Source organism: Stenella coeruleoalba (assembly GCF_951394435.1).
Source record: "Stenella coeruleoalba genome assembly, chromosome: 11".
Lineage (NCBI taxonomy): Eukaryota > Metazoa > Chordata > Mammalia > Artiodactyla > Delphinidae > Stenella > Stenella coeruleoalba.
This window is the reverse complement of record NC_137157.1, coordinates 19632352-19650571: the sequence shown is the minus strand read 5'-3', so window position 1 is coordinate 19650571 and position 18220 is coordinate 19632352. Positions and strand designations below refer to the sequence as shown.

Genomic DNA, 18220 nt, shown 5'->3' with positions numbered 1-18220 from the left:
AAAGATGAAAGGAGGGGGTAACAAAACTCAAACAGAAGACACAAGAATATGCATATTGGCAATGTTTTCAATAGTAAAATACTATGCGATAGAGGAAAAGATTAATTGTGGTATGTTCATATTACAAAACACCATACTACAATGAAGATATATGAATTTTGACATAGAGGAATCTAACAAACATACTGTCAATAACAAACAGTAGAAGAACATAATACAGAATAATTTCACTGATATAAAGTTTAAAACCTGAAAAACAATATGCTGATTTGCAATACCTACACATGGTAACTGAAGAAAAACAAAATTTCAGACATGGTTACCTGTTCGGGCTGAGAAGAAAAGGTGGTAAGGAAAGAAAACCCAGGGGGCTTCAAAGGAATTGCTAATGTTCCCTTTCTTAAGCTAGGTAGTAGGTATACAGGGATCTATTATTATTATTCTAAGCTTAAAATATAGCAATTTTAAAAATAATCATTGTTTTGTTATTTAAATCAAAACCCTAAATGGGTCTTGAGACAAAAGCACAATTTTTCATGACAAATTTGCCCAAGGAATCTTTTGTGTTGACTACAATTATTCTTCATAAAAGTTTCTAAGATTATAAAATAGGATTAGGGAAAAAATCCAGAGCAGGTGAAACTTGATACTTAATTGAATACATATGTCTATACAGATAGAAATTATGTGAAGGACTGTTCTAAGAATTCCATTCATCCTGAATCTAAATCCAAAGTTTTATAATGTGTACTTTAATTGAATCCTAGTGGATGTGTTGATTTTTCCAGGATAGCCTTTGCAATCCCAGCAGTCATCTCACAAATATATTACATATATCTTTCTCTATGTGATTCAGATACCCCTTGAAAATTACTTTAAATTCCAGGTGAGCTTAACAGAAAAAATTTTTCCATAAATGAAAAAAGGAAACAGAAATGCATTTATTAAGGAAAGAAAAACTGTCAAATTTTATTACTTCATAATTCGTCTGTATAATAACTGTATAGCTAACAGCCAGACATCCCAAGGCAGCAATCACTAAGTAATTTAAAAGTAAGGTTAGGAGCCTAATCATATCTGACTTCATAGTTTGGGTTACATATATTTTTCCACACTTGACAAATCAATCTTCTAAAAATGAAGTTTTTACCATCAAAACACACATTATTTTGCTACTGTAACAACAGTATTGATAATTAGGTCCTGTAATTTGTTATCGAAGGTATATATGAAGTTATCGGGTGGTCGTGGGGATAAAGAAATCCCAGGGACTGTACAGCCTGAGTTTTATGTACTACCAGTGAAACCTTTTTTTCCTGGCAGCAATGTCTGCCATTGAGCCAACTAAAAGGCCAGGGTGTGTGTGCGGTATAGGCAGAGATTAATGCTATTTTGGGTTTAGTCTGGGGTGTAGGCAGTATTGTATAGGCAGGAAATTAAGATACCTTGGAAAACTTGCTATAATACAAATCCTCACACAAGTCTCCAGTGTATTTGAGGTTGGGGCAACGCCAGGCTGGTGAAAGGGCTACTCTAAGGGCTTGAAATTGGCAGGCCCCACCGCTACACCCATCTAAGGCCAGATGCAGAATTTTAGTTGGATGAGACTGTAAAATTTACCTCGTCTACTTCTTTCATCTAATGCTTAAACCTCTAGTAGACCATTTTAAAAAAGTTTGCACAAACCTTCTCTAAACATTTTCAAATGAGAGGGAACTAGCTATTTTGGGGGGGAGCTTATTCAATTTGGGTGGTAGTTCTAATTATTCGAAGAGTTCTCTTTAACATTAAATGAAAACCTGTTTCCATGTAAATTCTATTCATTGCTCCAAATTCTGCTCTCTGGAACCATCAATGAGGTAGTCTAATTCAGTGACGGCAAATATCTGGCCACAGCTGATCTCCCCTAGGCGAACACACTCAAAGAAGCAGTTTCAGCATCAGTCTTAAAGCATTATAAGCAACAACTCCACTCAATAGAGCTGACAAATAACATAAAAAACAGTTACCATTCTGAGTCTAATCCCTCTTTCACATGACAGTTTTAAACTTTTTAACACCACTCTGAAATTTGTCTTCACATACATTATCTCCTTTGAATCATAATACACTGCTAAGTACTGAAGTAAACACTAAATATTACTGTCAATTTACAGAGGAGGATATGGAGTTGTTCTGTCCAGTATGGCAGCCACAGTCACATGGGGCTATTAAGCACTTGAAATGTGGTTAGTTCAAGCTGAGACATGTACACTTTATAAAGTGCAAAATCCACACCAGATTTCAAAGATGTAGTATAAAAGGAATATAGAAGTATCTCATTAGTAATTTTTACATTGTTCCACATAAAATATTTTGGATATGCTGGGTAAAAAATATATTAATAAAATTAATTTCATCTACTTTTTACATTTCAAAATGTGGTTACTACATTTAAATTTATATTTGTGGCTCACACTGTGTTTCTGTTGGACAGCACTGAATTAACTTCCTCTGGCAGTTTAATCATCGCACTGATTCATGGTGAACAGCCAGGTGACTAAAAACTGTAAGTCATAACTCTCCCTTCTAGCTCTAGCAGTCTATCATTTTAAGACTTTATATTCATCTTTATTAAATTTTAGCTTGGTCAACTTTTGGCCCATTAATCCAATCTATTAAAGAATATTTGGATTCTGAGCAGAGTCTGGCATACAACAGGTGTTCAATAAAAATTTGTTAAATGAAGTCTGTCATCCAAAGCATTAGGTATCCTTTTCGACTTCATGTTCTATATAAATTCAATGTGCTTGCCTAAGTCAAGTGTTCTCATCCAAGTCCCAGAAGAGGTTGCCATTTATTACTGATGACCTCTTGAACAGACTTAGAAACTTTCATGCTCCCTCTGCCCTTTACTTTTATAGCAGTTATCCTGTTGCATTGCTTTACACTTAAACATCTCCTTGAGGACAGGGTCCTTGCTTTTTTAAAGTATGTATCACCAGTTCCCAGCACCTGATCTGCACTCAATGAGTATTTAACAAATTCAAGACACCAATCAATAGTACTATCATTTGGCTCAAATTTCCAACATATTCAAAAGAACACCACGAGATTCTGAAAAATGCTTTGTTGAAATTCACATTTACTACATCAGCAGTGTATTCCTAACAGTCTTAGAATGAGGATTGCCTTTCTGACAGGAATGTGGAAATCTTTCAACTTTAGTTTTTTCTCAAGATAAGAAATTCAGTGCTACAGAACTTGAAGGTCCTAACATGAGAGAATAGGAACAGTGTTTAAACAGTTCTTAATTGGACAAAAAATAACTTCAAAAGAAGCAATCTGAATCCCCAATGGCAAATTACTGAAACTCAATTCTCCTCAGAACTGTTTGAACTACAGCTTCAACCTATCTGAATAGCAGCATAGAAGGAAAAGAACAGGGGTATAAAAATGAGATCTAGATCTTGTTTTTTCAGTTATTAGTCAGATAAATCCCTGAACTTCTTTGAAGTAGAATGGAAATTCCATGAGGACAGGGACAGTTGTTTAACTGTATCTCCAGTACATGGCACAGAACATAATTTGTGTTCACTACTTGTTAAATTAATAAAAAACCAGTTCTTTCCTTAGGTTATTTGGGGTAAGACCCATATTGCCAGCTCCACAGGTCTGAGGATCAACAAGGAAAATGCATATGACCACAAACCATAACAGAGCAATACAAATGTTTTTACTAATTTTTTTTCTCATTTTGTCATTTTCCCTCTGCCACCCATCACCTCTGCCTTTTCTTTTTTCCTTATTTCTTCTGCCTTTTTGACTTTCTCCCTCAACATTTTTTTAGCTGAACATAAACTAGAGCTAAAGCATATTTTTTCAGTACTTTTGAACACAATTCTATGTTTACTGCTATTAATTTTAAAAGTAATGAAGCAAAATATCAATTTTATCTGTAGGGGGCTGCCTTCTTCTTTTGTAGGTTAGTAGCCTGTATTAGAAAAATGGTTTCCCTTCAGTCTTTTTCAAGACTGTGTTACATTATTTCTGTTAATTATGTGACTTTTTATGATCCTAACCTGATAGTCCAGCTGAAATTAGGCCAAGGACCATATTTAGCCTAAAAGCTAGAAATTCCTACCCCAACCCTAGGAGACAACATGGGATAACATAAGAGCTTTTGTATTCTACTCAGACACCAACAAACTGAAGCTTTTAATTCATACTTTCTCCTTAGGATAAATATATACACAGTCTAATTATGTATAACCTAATACATTTATTGCACTGTAAAATGATAAACTGCATTTATGATGTCAAAATACTGTAAGATACCAAACTGCCTCCTCAGTAAAAGAGGAAATAATATTTACAACGTTTATAATATCACTTTGGTGTAAAGTTTAAATCTTGAAAATTGGTCACTGTCAAATTACCTCATTGATTAACCTCAATTTTGGAAATAGTGTTCCATGAATAACATTCTAATAAACAAAGGATTAACCAGAGATTCCTGAGGGTTGACCTCTCATTGTTCAAAGTCTCTCTTACATGTAGAACTGGCTTTCTTGTGAGAAAAGATGGTGTGCACCACACCATCAAATATGGGGCTGTGCCTGAGTGTCACCAATGACCAAATCAATGACAGCTAAAACATACATATGTATTAAATCTGTCAGATGCCTTCCAGGAACTGTACATGCTAACTCATGACATTCTCACAAAACCCTATTAAGTGCAGTTGACCCTTGAACAACATGAGTTTGAACTGTGTGGATCCACTTATATGCAGATTTTTTTCAAGACATACATACTATAGGATTATATGATCAGCTGTTGGTTGAATCCACATATGAGGAACCAGGGTACTATAGTTACACCTGGATTTTGACCGCACCTATTGGCACCCTTCACCTCTGCATTGTTCAAGGGTCAAGTGTATTATCTTCCTCATTTTTATAGAAGCTAGGTTAAGTACCTGTTCAAGGCCATATAGCTATTGAGGTAAAGCCAGGAAGGAGTAAAAACCTAGCCATTTTGGCTCCAGAGTTCACTGTCTTAATGACTATGTTAAACTGACTGTTCAATGAGTATGATCTCACACTTTGTATACTCTAGATGTATAAAAAGTATGACAGCATATTAATAGGAAAGCTGAATATCATCATAGCTATAAAATCTCCTGGAGGATCGTTTTTTAAGCTCTCAATACTAGCTTGTTTCCTATGTTAAACTGGAATGTATCAACAGAAAAGCTGGATTTAGTAATTAATCAGATCTCATCGAATTGATATTTTTCCCTGTACATATGTTCAGTTAATCATAAACTTCAATTACCAGAATATTCCATTTCTAATCACGAGGCACAAGAGAAGTCTTATATACATAAGCTTTCCCCTGAACAACAGCAGGAGTTAGGGCGATGACCCTCCTTGCAGTCAAAAATCCTATTATAACTTGCACTAGGCCCTCCCTGTGGGCAGCTCCTTGGCATCTGCAGATTCAACTAACTTAAGATCCTATAGTATCCTAATATTTACTACTGAAAAAAGTCCACGTATAAGTGAACCATGCAGTTCAAACCCGTGTTGTTCAAGGGTCAACTACATTCTTTTTAACTACTTATTTAATGTTTGCACAAATATCAGGTATATATTATTGGGAATGTCTTTCTCAGTAGTTCTTCACATCATTTTTTTTTTAAACATTCAAACTCAATATACTTTTAAAGTTTAGCCGAAGTTTACCAAAGTTTGTATAAGTTTTCTTATCAGTGAAATATTTTCACTGTCATTCACTGCAGTTTTGTACACTAACCTGAAATGTACATGTGCCAATGACCACGAAATTATTGCCACCATATGCAATTAGGTTTCCTGAATCCCCACTCTCAAAGGGATTGAATTCTACCACATGCACATAATCTTCGCAATCCACAGTGTAGGCAGCATTTCTTGTGGCATCTTGCTTCATCCTGTATGGCAAAACTTGTGCAGTTGTAAAAATAGCCTTCTATCGGACAAGGTCACGAAACTGTGGATTACAGCACAGGAACAGTTAGATAGAAACCGTCAAAGGATTACTTTACACAATTAATCAAAATAAGGATGTGACTTCCAGCAGATCAAAAAAAAATTACTTATTCATATACTTTGTGAATGATACTTGCAGAATAAGTCACCACAAAATTCTGCTTAGTTTAAAAGATACAGTGAGTACTTAAAGATGGAATCACATTAATAGTAAATATATTCATAAAAAATTAATGATAGCTAACATTCATGGAGCACTATTTGCAGGTGCCACGTTAAGTATTTTACTGACATTATCACATCTAATACTTGCACAAGCCTAAGAGGGAGGTGCTCTGATCCCCATTTTACAGATGAAGAAATCGAGACTTTAGATGGTTAACTAGCTTTCCAAGCTCATAACAGGAGCCAGAATTTGAGACCTTCCTAAGTGTTGGACACCAGTACCAGAGAAGAAAAACAGACTCCTGCCTTGAAGGAGCTCACAATCCAGGATTATTTGTGATTCAGTGTGAAAAGTGCTTTACTATAAGCAGATACAAAATATACGATCTGGAGGAAGGAGTGCCAACATGGGATACAAAAATAATATTCATAAAGCCAGGCACAAAACTTCATGGGCTGGTGGGCATTCTAGAAGTAGCATTCCCAGATGAGACTTATGGATTCTAAAGAGGTCAGTTTTTTTTTGTCCTTGTTGTTTTGTTTTTTTTAATTGGACGGTAGTTGTCCTGAAAACATCTGGGCTCCATAACAAACACATCAAACACCTGATGAGTATATACTGAGAATCATATGAGATGAGCTGCACCTCGGGGAATCTGTAAACTAGAAACCTTAAGGGGACTGAAAATTGTTAAGGGTGACCAACAGGTAAGATATCAGTGTGGGAAGTGCAAAAGATTCCAGATCCGGAAACTCGGTCCCTAATTGCTCATTAAAGTAGTGCCCAGTCTAATTACAGTCTCAGGGTCTCACTGTATAAGGCGGGCTGGACTTGCCCTTCTAAAACTGCTAAGACAGAGGAGGGAGGGAACAAGAGAAGTCCCGGCAGAGCCCCGACGCCTGTCAAGTCCCGCGAGACCCCGCTACCACCTCCCGGAGCCCGAGGTCGGAGGGAAGTGGGGGGGAACGGCCCGGTGAGAGGAGGAACTTCCAGAGATAGAGTAGAGGCGTGGGGTGGCCGGGAGCACAGACGGGCTGCTCCTTGGGCTCACGCCCGATACGCACCTGAGGGCGCCTGGAAGCAGCTAAAGGGGAGCTAGTCTTCGCCAAGGGCTGCTGCGCGCCGGTTCTGCTTCCGGGTCAGAGGGCGGGAGCTGCGATTGGCTCCCCGACCCTCCCGCGATATTTAAAATGTAAACGCGCGGTCACTCATTGCAGCCGGGTTGGAGCTTTCTTCAGGGGAGTCTGCACCTCCCGGTTCTCCCCCGAGCCAGGTGAGTGTCGCCTCCTCCTCGCCCGCCTGTCACACTTTAAGTGGTGATTCAAGCGCGGCTTGTGAGGAGATTTTTCGGTAACAGCAGAGCGCCATGTGACCGGTATTATTTGTGCAGTGTCTTTGCACTGGGGCCTGGTTTGGTCTGGGGGTGTTGAACAGAGTTCGTAGGTTCCAGTGATGGAGCTGAAAGGACCTGAGGTATCATCTGCTGACTGGATGAATAAGGCTCACAGAGCCCTACTTAGATTCATTAGTTAGGCAGGAAACCAGGGTTCCAATCCTAAAGCGTACGTAGACTCCAATTCCGCTGCTTTCGCCCTCTCCCTGTTATATCCTCCCAAGGAACTGTTAGGACCTGCATTCTGACCGTGAACAGCAACGACACCCCCTTTTTTTTTATTGAGCATCTACTAAGTGCCCGGCACTAGGTGGATTATTTACTTGCCTCACTAACGTCTCCTAATTTTATGAGGTAGGAGATAATCTTCCCTCTTTTACAGGTGAAGAAATTTAGGCTCATCAGAGCTTTTTGTATAGTTCAGCCTGACATTCAGAATGCTTGCATATTCGTTGTCTCATTGATTTGTGGAAAATATTATATCTCTACCTAGGCAGTCAGGTGTAAGGCTTATTGTCTGGGCTCACACAGCCAGCTAGCTACTGGAAGAGTTGAGGCTAGACCAAGCTTGGCAAACTAGTGGCACTACCTGTTATTGTGCAGACAGTTCCTGAGCTAAGAATGGCTTTTATATGTTTGGATGGTTGGAAAAAAAAAAAATCAAGAGAAGAATAATACTTTGTGACATGTGAAAATTATTATGATATTCAAATTTCAGTTTCTGTAAAGTTTTGCTGAAGCCCACTATACTCATTTGTTTATGTATTGTCTGTGGCTAGTTTCACACTGCAAGGTCAAGTTGAGTAGTTGTAAGAGACCCGATGGCCTGAACGCCTCAAAAGTTTACTATTTGAACCTTTCCAAAAGTATGCTGACCCTTCGATGAGATTCACTTTTACATGTGCCAGGCATAGTTGTAAAAGCTTACCTTGTATTTATGTCATTTGCTTTTCACAAAACCCTGTGAGTTAGGAGTATTATTATTTTCATCTTCAGTACAGTACAAGGAAGCTGAGACAGGGAGAGGTGACATAACTTGGAAAAGGTCTCACAGCTTTTAAGTGGTGGAGTCAGAATTCAGAACCATCTAATTCCAGATTAGTCTTCATTATTAGCAATCCAAACTCATAGTATCTTCAAATAATATCAGTAAATAATTTACTACTGAAGATTGATTTTAGGCAAACTAGTCATATCACTGAAGCTTTATTTCTTCACTTTATGTTTTTTTTTCTTTTAAGAGATGAAGGGGATATTTTGAAGAGAATTTTACTATTTACTAGGATATATAGTTTTATAGATATTTTAATTTATAGTCTTCTACCTGTGTCTTTAAATTGCATCACTGATTATATTTATAAATTATTATTTTGTAAATGGCACATGCCCATTTTTTTGATCATACAAACCCAAGATACCTGGTAAACACCCTGGATTCTGTTTATGTCACATAAAAAAAGAAGAAAAAGATAACAGAGGAGTAAGTAAATGGGAGTGTGTACAGTAAAATACCCCAAGTAAGATAATGGCATGTGACTGTGCTAGAGACTGGGGTACTTAAAAGGAAGTAGGGAAAATAAGGTTTAGAGGCATGTCTGTACACTCAGAGAAAGGAATTGGCTGCCTCATATAGGCTTGAGTATATAAAACATTGGAACTACATCCAATTATTTTGAAAGGCCTTTGTCTATCAGGAGAAGTTATGTAATATAGTGATTTAAGAGCACAGCTTTTGGATTTGGGCATCTTGGATTTAGGTCTATTTCCCCATTTGCTAGCTGAGTGGCATAGGGTATTGCTTTCTTCAGATGTAAAATGAGGATAATAATAGACCTTCTTCATAGGACTCCTGTGAAGATTGAATAAGGTAATATTAAGCTTTTTAAAAAAAATTTTTCACTTTATTTATTTTTGGCTGCATTGGGTCTTCGTTGCTGTGTGTGGGCTTTCTCTAGTTGTGGCGAGCGGGGGCTACTGTTCGTTGCGGTGCGCAGGCTTCTCACTGCAATGAGAAGCACTGCTTCTTCCCTTGTTGTGGAACACGGGCTCTAGGCACGTGGGCTTCGGCAGCCGCAGCACGCAGGCTCAGCAGTTGTGGCGCACGGGCTTAGTTGCTCCGTGGCACGTGGGATCTTCCTGGACCAGGGCTTGAACCCGTGTCCCCTGCATTGGCAGGCGGATTCTTAACCACTGTGCCACCAGGGAAGCCCATATTAAGCTTTTGAAAAGTATCTGGCACCAAGAAAGCTTCTAAATATTAGCTATTACTGTATTAGTTATCTATTGCTGTGTAACAAAGCACTCTGAAATTTAGTGGCTTTAAAACAACAACAATTTAAAATGTTTATGATTTTGTGGATCAGCGATTTGGGCTGGACTTAGTTATGTGGTTCTGCCGGTCTTGCCTAGGATCACTTATGGTGCTGTATTTCATCTGGCAGGTTGATTGGGTCTAGGTAATCTCAGATAGCCTCACTCACTTGTCTTTCAGTTGGTATTGGTTGTCAGCTGGAGTGCCTTGGCTCTCCTCCATATGGCCTTTCCAGCAGGCTAACTAGCACTTCTTCATATGTCATTCTGAGAGTAGCAAGAGAGTAAGAGCTAAAACTGCAAGGCCTGTGTCAGGAGGTCCCCAAGGTCACCTCAGGTTGAATAATTTACTAAGAGGACTCAGAGGACTCAGCATACAGTTGTACTCATGCTATAATATATTACAACAAAAAGATGCCAAGCAAAATCAGCAAAGGGACAAGGTATTGATACATGGGGTGAAGTCCAGGGGAGATCAGGCACAAGCCTCCGAAAGTCTTCTCTTAGTGGAGTCACACAGGATATACTTAATTCTACCAGCAACAAGTTACAACGACACATGAAATGTTATCTGTCAGGGAAGCTCTTTAGAGATTCAGTGCCCAGGGAATCTACTGAGGTCTGAACATGTAGGTACCCTCTATGTTCACAAATTCCAGACTCAAAAGAAAAGCATATGTTCAGCATAAGCTATATTATTTATACAAATAGTTGAGGCACAGTGAACCATTCTTACAGGAAATCGTCCTGAAATCTAAGTTCCCAGATGCCAACCCTGTAAGCAGGCTTTTCAAAGGGTAGTAGTCAGGCCTGCTATATTAACTCTTTTCAGCATGGGCCTTTTGGAACTAGATCTAGGCTCGGAACTCCCATGATGTCATTCTTGACACATTTTATTGGTCAAATCAAGTCACAAGGCTGACCCAGATTCAAAGGGGTGGAAAATAGACCATCCCTTTTGGGACAGTATAGGGATAGGAGGAAATTGTTTCTTTTGCGTTTTACCGTAGATGTTACCATCTATCTCAAAATAAGTATTTTAAAAAATACAGCTTTAATTAGCTACGTTTGTGTCTATAATTATGTTTGCAGAATTTGCATTTATCTGTTTTGTATGAATTTTCAGATTGAAGGTTGGATTTTGTTATTTTCAAAGATTTGGCTTAAGAAAACTAGAGGAGAGGAAAATACGATTGGGCAGAAATTGTATTATTCTGTTTTCCTAAATTTAATTAAAAGCAATCTTATAAATATGAAAAGACCTTGTTCACTATTTATTTTTCTGTAACTCTGCTTCCTTATACATGTTAAATATCAATTTCCAACTAAAATAAGGCTTTTTAACATTGCCTTCTGTCTTACTTTAAGAGGATGGCTGTGCTTAATCAGAAGTCTGTCTTGGATATGATTAAAGAGTTCAGAAGGAATTGGCACACTTTTTGTAACTCTGAGAGAACTACTGTATGTGGTGCAGACTCCATGCTCTTGGCATTGCAGCTTTCCATGGCAGAGAACAACAAACAGGTTAGTAGACTGTATTTAGGTTAACTTTTTTTTTAAAGTGAATTTTGTTTGCTGCACATTTGAATAAACTTAATTACATTAATTTCTTTGCAGTATATGCTCTCCTATGATAATATCAATATACTGTATTCACAAATGCCTCTGCATATATTTGTCAAAATGTTACAATTGGATTTGAAATGATTTGTTTCAAAATTAAGGCTTTTATATGTATAATTTGACATGGGACATGCACATTTGATATTTAATTTAAAATCTTAAGGTAAACATACAACTATTATGATTATGGTTAAAAATTATTTTTATTTGATAAAACTTCTTCTCTGAAAAGTTCTAGAAAGCACACATAAATAATGTTTATTTAATGCAAGTATTTTATGACTAATTTCAGGCTCTGTAGTATAGATTAATTATTCCTAAGCCAGGCTGTGAAGCAGAATCATTTGGGAGGGCTTTTAAAAAATACTGGCTTCTGGGGCTTCCCTGGTGGCGCAGTGGTCGAGAGTCCGCCTGCCGATGCAGGGGACACGGGTTCATGCCCCGGTCCGGGAAGATCCCACATGCCGCGGAGCAGCTGGGCCCGTGAGCCATGGCCGCTGAGGCTGCATGTCCAGAGCCTGTGCTCCGCAGTGGGAGAGGCCACAACAGTGAGAGGCCCGCGTACCGCAAAAAAAAAAAAAAAAAAAAAAAAAAAAAACTGGCTTCTGTACCCCAGTCTTGGACACTGATTTTCCTAATCTGCACTGAGACCCTGGAAATTGTCTTTTTTTTTAACCTTTTAATCTTTTTTTAATCTGAAATGATTCTTACACAGTCGGCTTGGGCCAAACCAGTGTTTGGAATAAGCTCTACCTAAGGGGCTAGAGGCATTCAGATGAGAGAAGGATGAATGTAGGCTGGAGTGGTAAGGAAAGCCTTCTTGGATTTTATATAATATACTTAAAGGAGAGAAGTCTTTGGATGGGAAAAATTTAAAGAAGCGATGAAGGAAGGGAAAAGTCAGTTCAGTGGAAGCATCCAGGGGGATTAAAATCATGATAGTTTGAAAATGGTAAGGAGACTGTCTTGACTAGAGAAGAAGATTTTTGAAGGGTGGAATGGTTTCAATAGGTCTGTTGGGCTAGATAGTGAAATGGCATTCTGATGAATTTTTTTTTTTTTTTTTTTGGCTGTGCCACGCCGCATGTGGGATCTTAGTTCCCCAACTAGGGATCGAAGCCGTGCCCGCTGCATTGGAAGCGTGGAGTCTTAACTACTGGACTGCCAGGGAAGTCCCTGATGAATTATTTTAATCCTATAAGTCACTAGTTCCCAGACTTTTAGATTTCATTTACCAATAAAATTTCCCCCCCAAATTGGATATTGACAGATTTGAACATTTCTCATGTTAGCACGTAAAGCCATTGAGAAAAAATAGTGACTAGAACCATCATTTTGAAAAAGGAAGAATAATTTAACACCTGAAAATTAGGAATTCTATAATCTTAAAACAAGAGATAGTTTTTCCTAAGTGTGGATAGTTTGCTGTTTTGCATATTTAAAACAATGTTTATTAAGATAAATTTTGAACATAGAAAAATTTTGACAAAATTCTATCTTAGGTAGTCAGTTATTCTTTCCACACATTTATTAAGTTCTTAGAATAACGTTATTCTAAGACTATACATATTCTAGGAATATACCACTGAAAGAAATACCTGCTCTTATGGGATTTATCTTCTAGTGAGGAGAGACAGATAACTCTCTAATAAATAAGATATTTAGCATTTTAGGTCATAATAAGTGCTGCAGAGGAAAATAAAATAGAGATGCTACTAAGGAGTGTTTAGAGTTTGGGGTGGGAGAGTTCTTGTGATTTGGAATAGGGTGGTCAAGGAAGGCCTCATCAAGATGATGCCATCTGAACAAAGATTTGAAAGGGGGGAAGAAGGAAGAGTTGTGGAAATTTTTGTGGCAAGGGACTACCAAGCAACGGGAACAGCAGATGCAAGGGCCCTGAGGTAGGAAATGCCTCGCATGTTCAAGGCATAGCAAGGAGGCCAGTACAACTGTTTAGCTGTCTATATACATGTTAATTTCTTCCCTTTCTTCCTCCTTGCCCCAGATTGCTTTTTTTTTTTTTTTTTTTTTTTTTTTGCGGTACGTGGGCCTCTCACTGTTGTGGCCTCTCCTGTTGCGGAGCACAGGCTCTGGACACGCAGGCTCAGCGGCCATGGCTCACGGGCCCAGCTGCTCTGTGGCACGTGGGATCTTCCCGGACTGGGGCACGAACCTGTGTCCCCTGCATCGGCAGGCGGACTCTCAACCACTGCACCACCAGGGAAGCCCCCCTAAACACTCTTGGTGTTGTACATTCTGTGGGTTTTGACAAATGTATAATGATATATGTCCACCATTATAGTATGTATGGAATAGTTTCACTGCCCTAAAAACCCTCTGTGCTCTACTATTCATCTTTCCCTCTCCTCAGTCCCTGGAAACCACTGATCTTTTTACTGTCACCATAGTTCTGCCTTTTTCAGAGTGTCACATATTTGGAACATAGTATGTAGCCTTTTCAGATTGACTTCTTTCATTTAGTAATATGCATTTAAGGTTCCTCTGTGTCTTTTCACGGTGTGATAGCTCATTTCTTTTTAGCAGTGCATGATATTCTGTTATATGGATGTATCACTTTATTTATCCATTCACCTTGTTTTACTTTTCTTTCAACCAATAGTCAAAGATTCCACATTTAATAGTTTTTTAGCTTAATGGTGACATAATTATTAGATTTTCTGCTAATGTCCTCTTTATTTCTAAGAGCCCTTTTTTGTTCTCTTTTTATAATGTCATACTGTTCTTGATTCCTGGGTCTAATATTTTCTCCTTTGAGACTATTAATAATATTTTGTTGAGGTTTTCATCTTCTTGCATAATGTGTTTCCTCCAAGTTCCTTGTTTTTGTTAGTTTTATTTGGGAAGGACTTCCTTTCTTCTGATGAGAGACTTCCTTCATGGTGATCCTTGGCCATCCACCTATATTTAAGTGGAGCACTAAAATGTTTATTGGAAGCTCTTTGTGCAGGGTTAGGGCTTGTCAACCTGATCTTACTGGGCCATTTGGTTGGAGAAGCTTTGATGTTGATATCTTTAGGATATCCCTTTTGGAACAGTTTCCTCGGAAAAGAGTCTTCTTTCCTCCTGCATGAAGGGTGTAAAGTTGAGCTGCCTATGTGATGGGTGCCTGAAAAGTGTGTCAAAATTTAGAATATAAAATGTCATGTGATTCTTATGATTTTCATTTGGGCTCTCTTCCTTAGCTGCATTCTTCAATCCAGAGACTATTTTACCCTGTCCAGGGAATAAACCCCCAATTTTCTGTCAAGGTAGATGACTGGTTTCCCCTATCTCAGCAGAAACTAAGTATTAGGCAAAAATCTAAGTGAAGATTACCCAGAGAGGTAAGCACAATGCTGAGACTGCTTCAGAATTCTTCACCAGCAAGTATCTCTACCATCACCTTCTGCTGGGCAGATTTTGTTCTAGTGGACACAGTAAGAGTGTTGATCTTTAGGGGCTTTTGGCTGTATATGGAAGGTGGGCAAGGAATGTCTCTGATCCAGTTTCCTGCCTTCTTATGGTCAGCTTTGTCTCCTAAACTTTGTGCTCAGAGTTCATAAAAATCAGGTTCTTAAATGCCAGGGCGTGGTAGACACCAGGGAAGCACAGACCCTGCCATTTGCTTACCCTTCTGTATTGGCACTTTTTCACTGCTTTTGACCTTTTGTAATTTCCCTTCTCTTATGGACAATTCAGTCATGCTTAATAAAAGTTTTCCTATTTTCTCCTGTAATTTTAGGTATTTTATACCAGGAGGTGCTTCTCTGTATATCCAGTTGTACAAATTGCACTGTTAAAGTGTCTGTTTTAAAATTATAACAAATGGTATACATTTTTCTGCGTCTTGGTTTTATCATCCAACATTGTTTTCAGGACTTCATCAGGTACTGATAGACAGAAAATTTGATACGATTTATTCATCTTAACAGTCATCCTTTGTGTGACTGATACATTTTATTCGTAGATGGACTTTTGGGTTGTTTGAAGTTGTTTGGTATTACAGTTTTGCACTGAAATGAGATGTCTGTGCACTGAGCAAGACGTAATCTAAGCCCCATACTCAGTGGGTCATATAGTAGGTACATCTTTAATTTGCCTTGATACTTCCATACTGCTCTTCAACTTGGCTGTTAGAATTGACATTTATATCAACAGTGTAGGAGAGTACCATTTTCTTATTTCTCTTCATATTAGGTGTTATCAAACTTCATTAGAAAAGAAAAAAAGTGATATTTCATTTTGATTTTTCTGCTAGCTAAAGCATTTAGCACCTTTTAAAATTCTTATCTGACCATTTAGGTATCCTTTTTTGAACTGTTTATTCATTTCCTATGTTTATTTTACTGTCAACTTATTTTTGTCTCTTTCTCACTCTTTGAAAGAGTTGTACATATATTTTAGATATATGTTATACACTTTGTTGATATCTTCCAGTGCGCTCCGTTTACCCACTTTCACTGGATATACTTCCTGTTTCACCAGTATTCATATGCTAGACCTCTCTACGGAGTCTTACTCTGGTATGGTCAAGTACTCACTGGACATTTTACCTTGATTACTGTCTCCACATCAATTTTTTTTTTTTTTTTTTTTTTTTTTTTTTTTTTTTTTTGCGGTACGCGGGCCTCTCACTGCTGTGGCCTCTCCCGTTGCGGAGCACAGGCTCCGGACGCGCAGGCTCAGCGGCCATGGCTCACGGGCCCAGCCACTCCGCGGCATGTGGGATCTTCCCGGACCGGGGCACGAACCCGTGTCCCCTGCATCGGCAGGCGGACTCTCAACCACTGCGCCACCAGGGAAGCCCTCCACATCAATTTTTAAAAGTAGATCACATTGTTTGCTTCCTCAACTTACCACCTACCTTACCTTCCACACTCAGTCACTGAAGCTAGATACCTAAGGACCATCATAGGGTCTCTTTCCTTTGCTCCCCTTTGTAATTCATTTTCAAGTCTTGCCAATTTTACTGCCTGAGCATTTTAAAAAAAAATCTGTCCTTCTTTAGTAATCTGAAGAAATGGTACTAAGGTAAATAATATATTATGAGGGTATTGTATAATGGAATGGGCCAGCTTAAGGTTAAACCTTGGTGACCATGCATTAGAAAATAAGGAGAGAGAGAAAGTGAAATTATTAAGAATCATTATTGAATAGTGATTGAGGACTATTGTTTGGAATCAAACAGACCATGTTCAAATCACCTCCTTTGTTTGTTTATGAATAATTAAAAAAATATATCCACAAGCTAAGTGAAATGTACCCTGAAGAAAATTTAGTTCTCATTGTAAAAATTTTGACATATTGAAATATTCAATACAAGTCACTTTTTCTTCAGGATTTGTCTATGTAGCATTCACTCAGTATCACTTTCTACTTGTTAATTTTCTACTTGTTAATTCACTGTGAAAATTCAGACTCTGGGTGGGAAAGAAGAGGAAAGATGAATTGCAACTAAACTTTTCCAAGTTCATGTATATATGCATGCACGTGTGCAGTGGATATGGTGGGTCGTGGGTCAGTTTTACTTTAACTCTCCATGTACAGAGTCAGCTCAGGCATCCCCATCTGTGCTCAGACTTCAAGTCACTTGGCAATGTGAAACAACATACACTTGCCTGCAGGTGCATTCATAAGTAGCAGATAGTAATAAAAAGGTGGAGTTGGTTGTATATATCCTTCACCTATATTTTCCACCCTCTACTTTGAGCTCTGTTTAGTTTTTTAATTCTCTGAAGTTTGAGAACATAGGCCCCTAAAGTAATAGTCCTTACAATAACATTTGATTACAATGAAACCTTTGAATACCTGGTAGAGTTGTTAGTCTGTTTATTGGTGCGCTTGTTTTCTTAACTGCTTTAGTGGGGAGAAAGAAAATAACTTTTGAGTTTTAGGGTCTTGGAATATTTTCTTAGGTGGGGGGATATTTTAGCTTAAATAATATAACACCTCTCTAGCAGTTTTAATACCGCTAAAGATTTAAGCTATTATAGATTCACTGAGGATTATTAATTTCGTTATATGGCAAATATGTATAACTTCATTACTACATTGCAAATAAAATTTTAGCCTTTCTTTTCTTCGGAATTGGCTTCATAGTTTTAATTTGTCTGGCCATTATGTTATTAAGGCTGTTATTCACCTTAAGTAGCCTTAAGAACATTACAAATAGTCCTTTGGATGAAACAAAGCTATTAATTTTATAGCTTCATAGGAAGCAATCACAGCACCTGGGGTTGACTGTTAGATTTGAAAATGATCCAACAGTGACATAACAAATAAGAAGAAACTGTTTTTAAAATTGTATTACATTTATCTACTACCCTTCCCCCAACAAACAAATAATTATTTTACTTTGAATAAGAAAAGAGAAAGGAAACTGACAGTTTTTATTACCTAACATTTATCAGGTGTTATTTAATCTGTACAGTCTTACTTTATAACCAAGGAAGCTGAGTCAGAGGGATTTCAGTATCTTACTCAAGGTCACACAGCCAATTAATGCTCTTAAGTAAATCTGTTATCTTTTCTCTTTCCATAACAAGAATTCCAGTTAGTTAAAAATGTAAAGTTTATTTAAAATTTTGAATAATTATAAAAGTAACTTTGGTAAAATGTAAAAAGTACAAGCGCTCTGATAAAACGTAACTCTCCATTTTTCTCATTTTATTCTTGTGAAATACAATCCTTCTTCTGTCCATCAGAGAACTAAAG

The 18220-nt window shown here is 37.9% G+C and overlaps 2 protein-coding genes across 4 annotated transcripts in view; one reads left to right on the top strand and one right to left on the bottom strand.

Annotated features, from left to right (window-relative positions):
• NUP37 (nucleoporin 37) overlaps positions 1-7311 on the bottom strand; it is a 41524-nt gene extending 34213 nt beyond the window's left edge. Inside the window, exons 1-2 of one of the 2 annotated variants that reach the window (XM_079935992.1) lie at positions 7245-7311; positions 5800-6015 (exon numbers count right to left, since the gene is read on the bottom strand). In XM_079935992.1, coding sequence (XP_079792118.1) covers positions 5800-5955 — 156 coding nt within the window. In that variant the 5' untranslated portion in view covers positions 5956-6015; positions 7245-7311. The remainder of the gene's footprint in view (positions 1-5799; positions 6016-7244) is intronic. The other variant, XM_079935993.1, reaches the window with a different exon arrangement.
• A 48-nt stretch (positions 7312-7359) lies between these two features.
• Positions 7360-18220, top strand: part of PARPBP (PARP1 binding protein) — a gene marked incomplete at its 3' end in the record, with an annotated part of 83481 nt that continues 72620 nt past the window's right edge. Inside the window, exons 1-2 of one of the 2 annotated variants that reach the window (XM_079935990.1) lie at positions 7360-7453; positions 11252-11407. In XM_079935990.1, coding sequence (XP_079792116.1) covers positions 11255-11407 — 153 coding nt within the window. In that variant the 5' untranslated portion in view covers positions 7360-7453; positions 11252-11254. The remainder of the gene's footprint in view (positions 7454-11251; positions 11408-18220) is intronic. The other variant, XM_079935991.1, reaches the window with a different exon arrangement.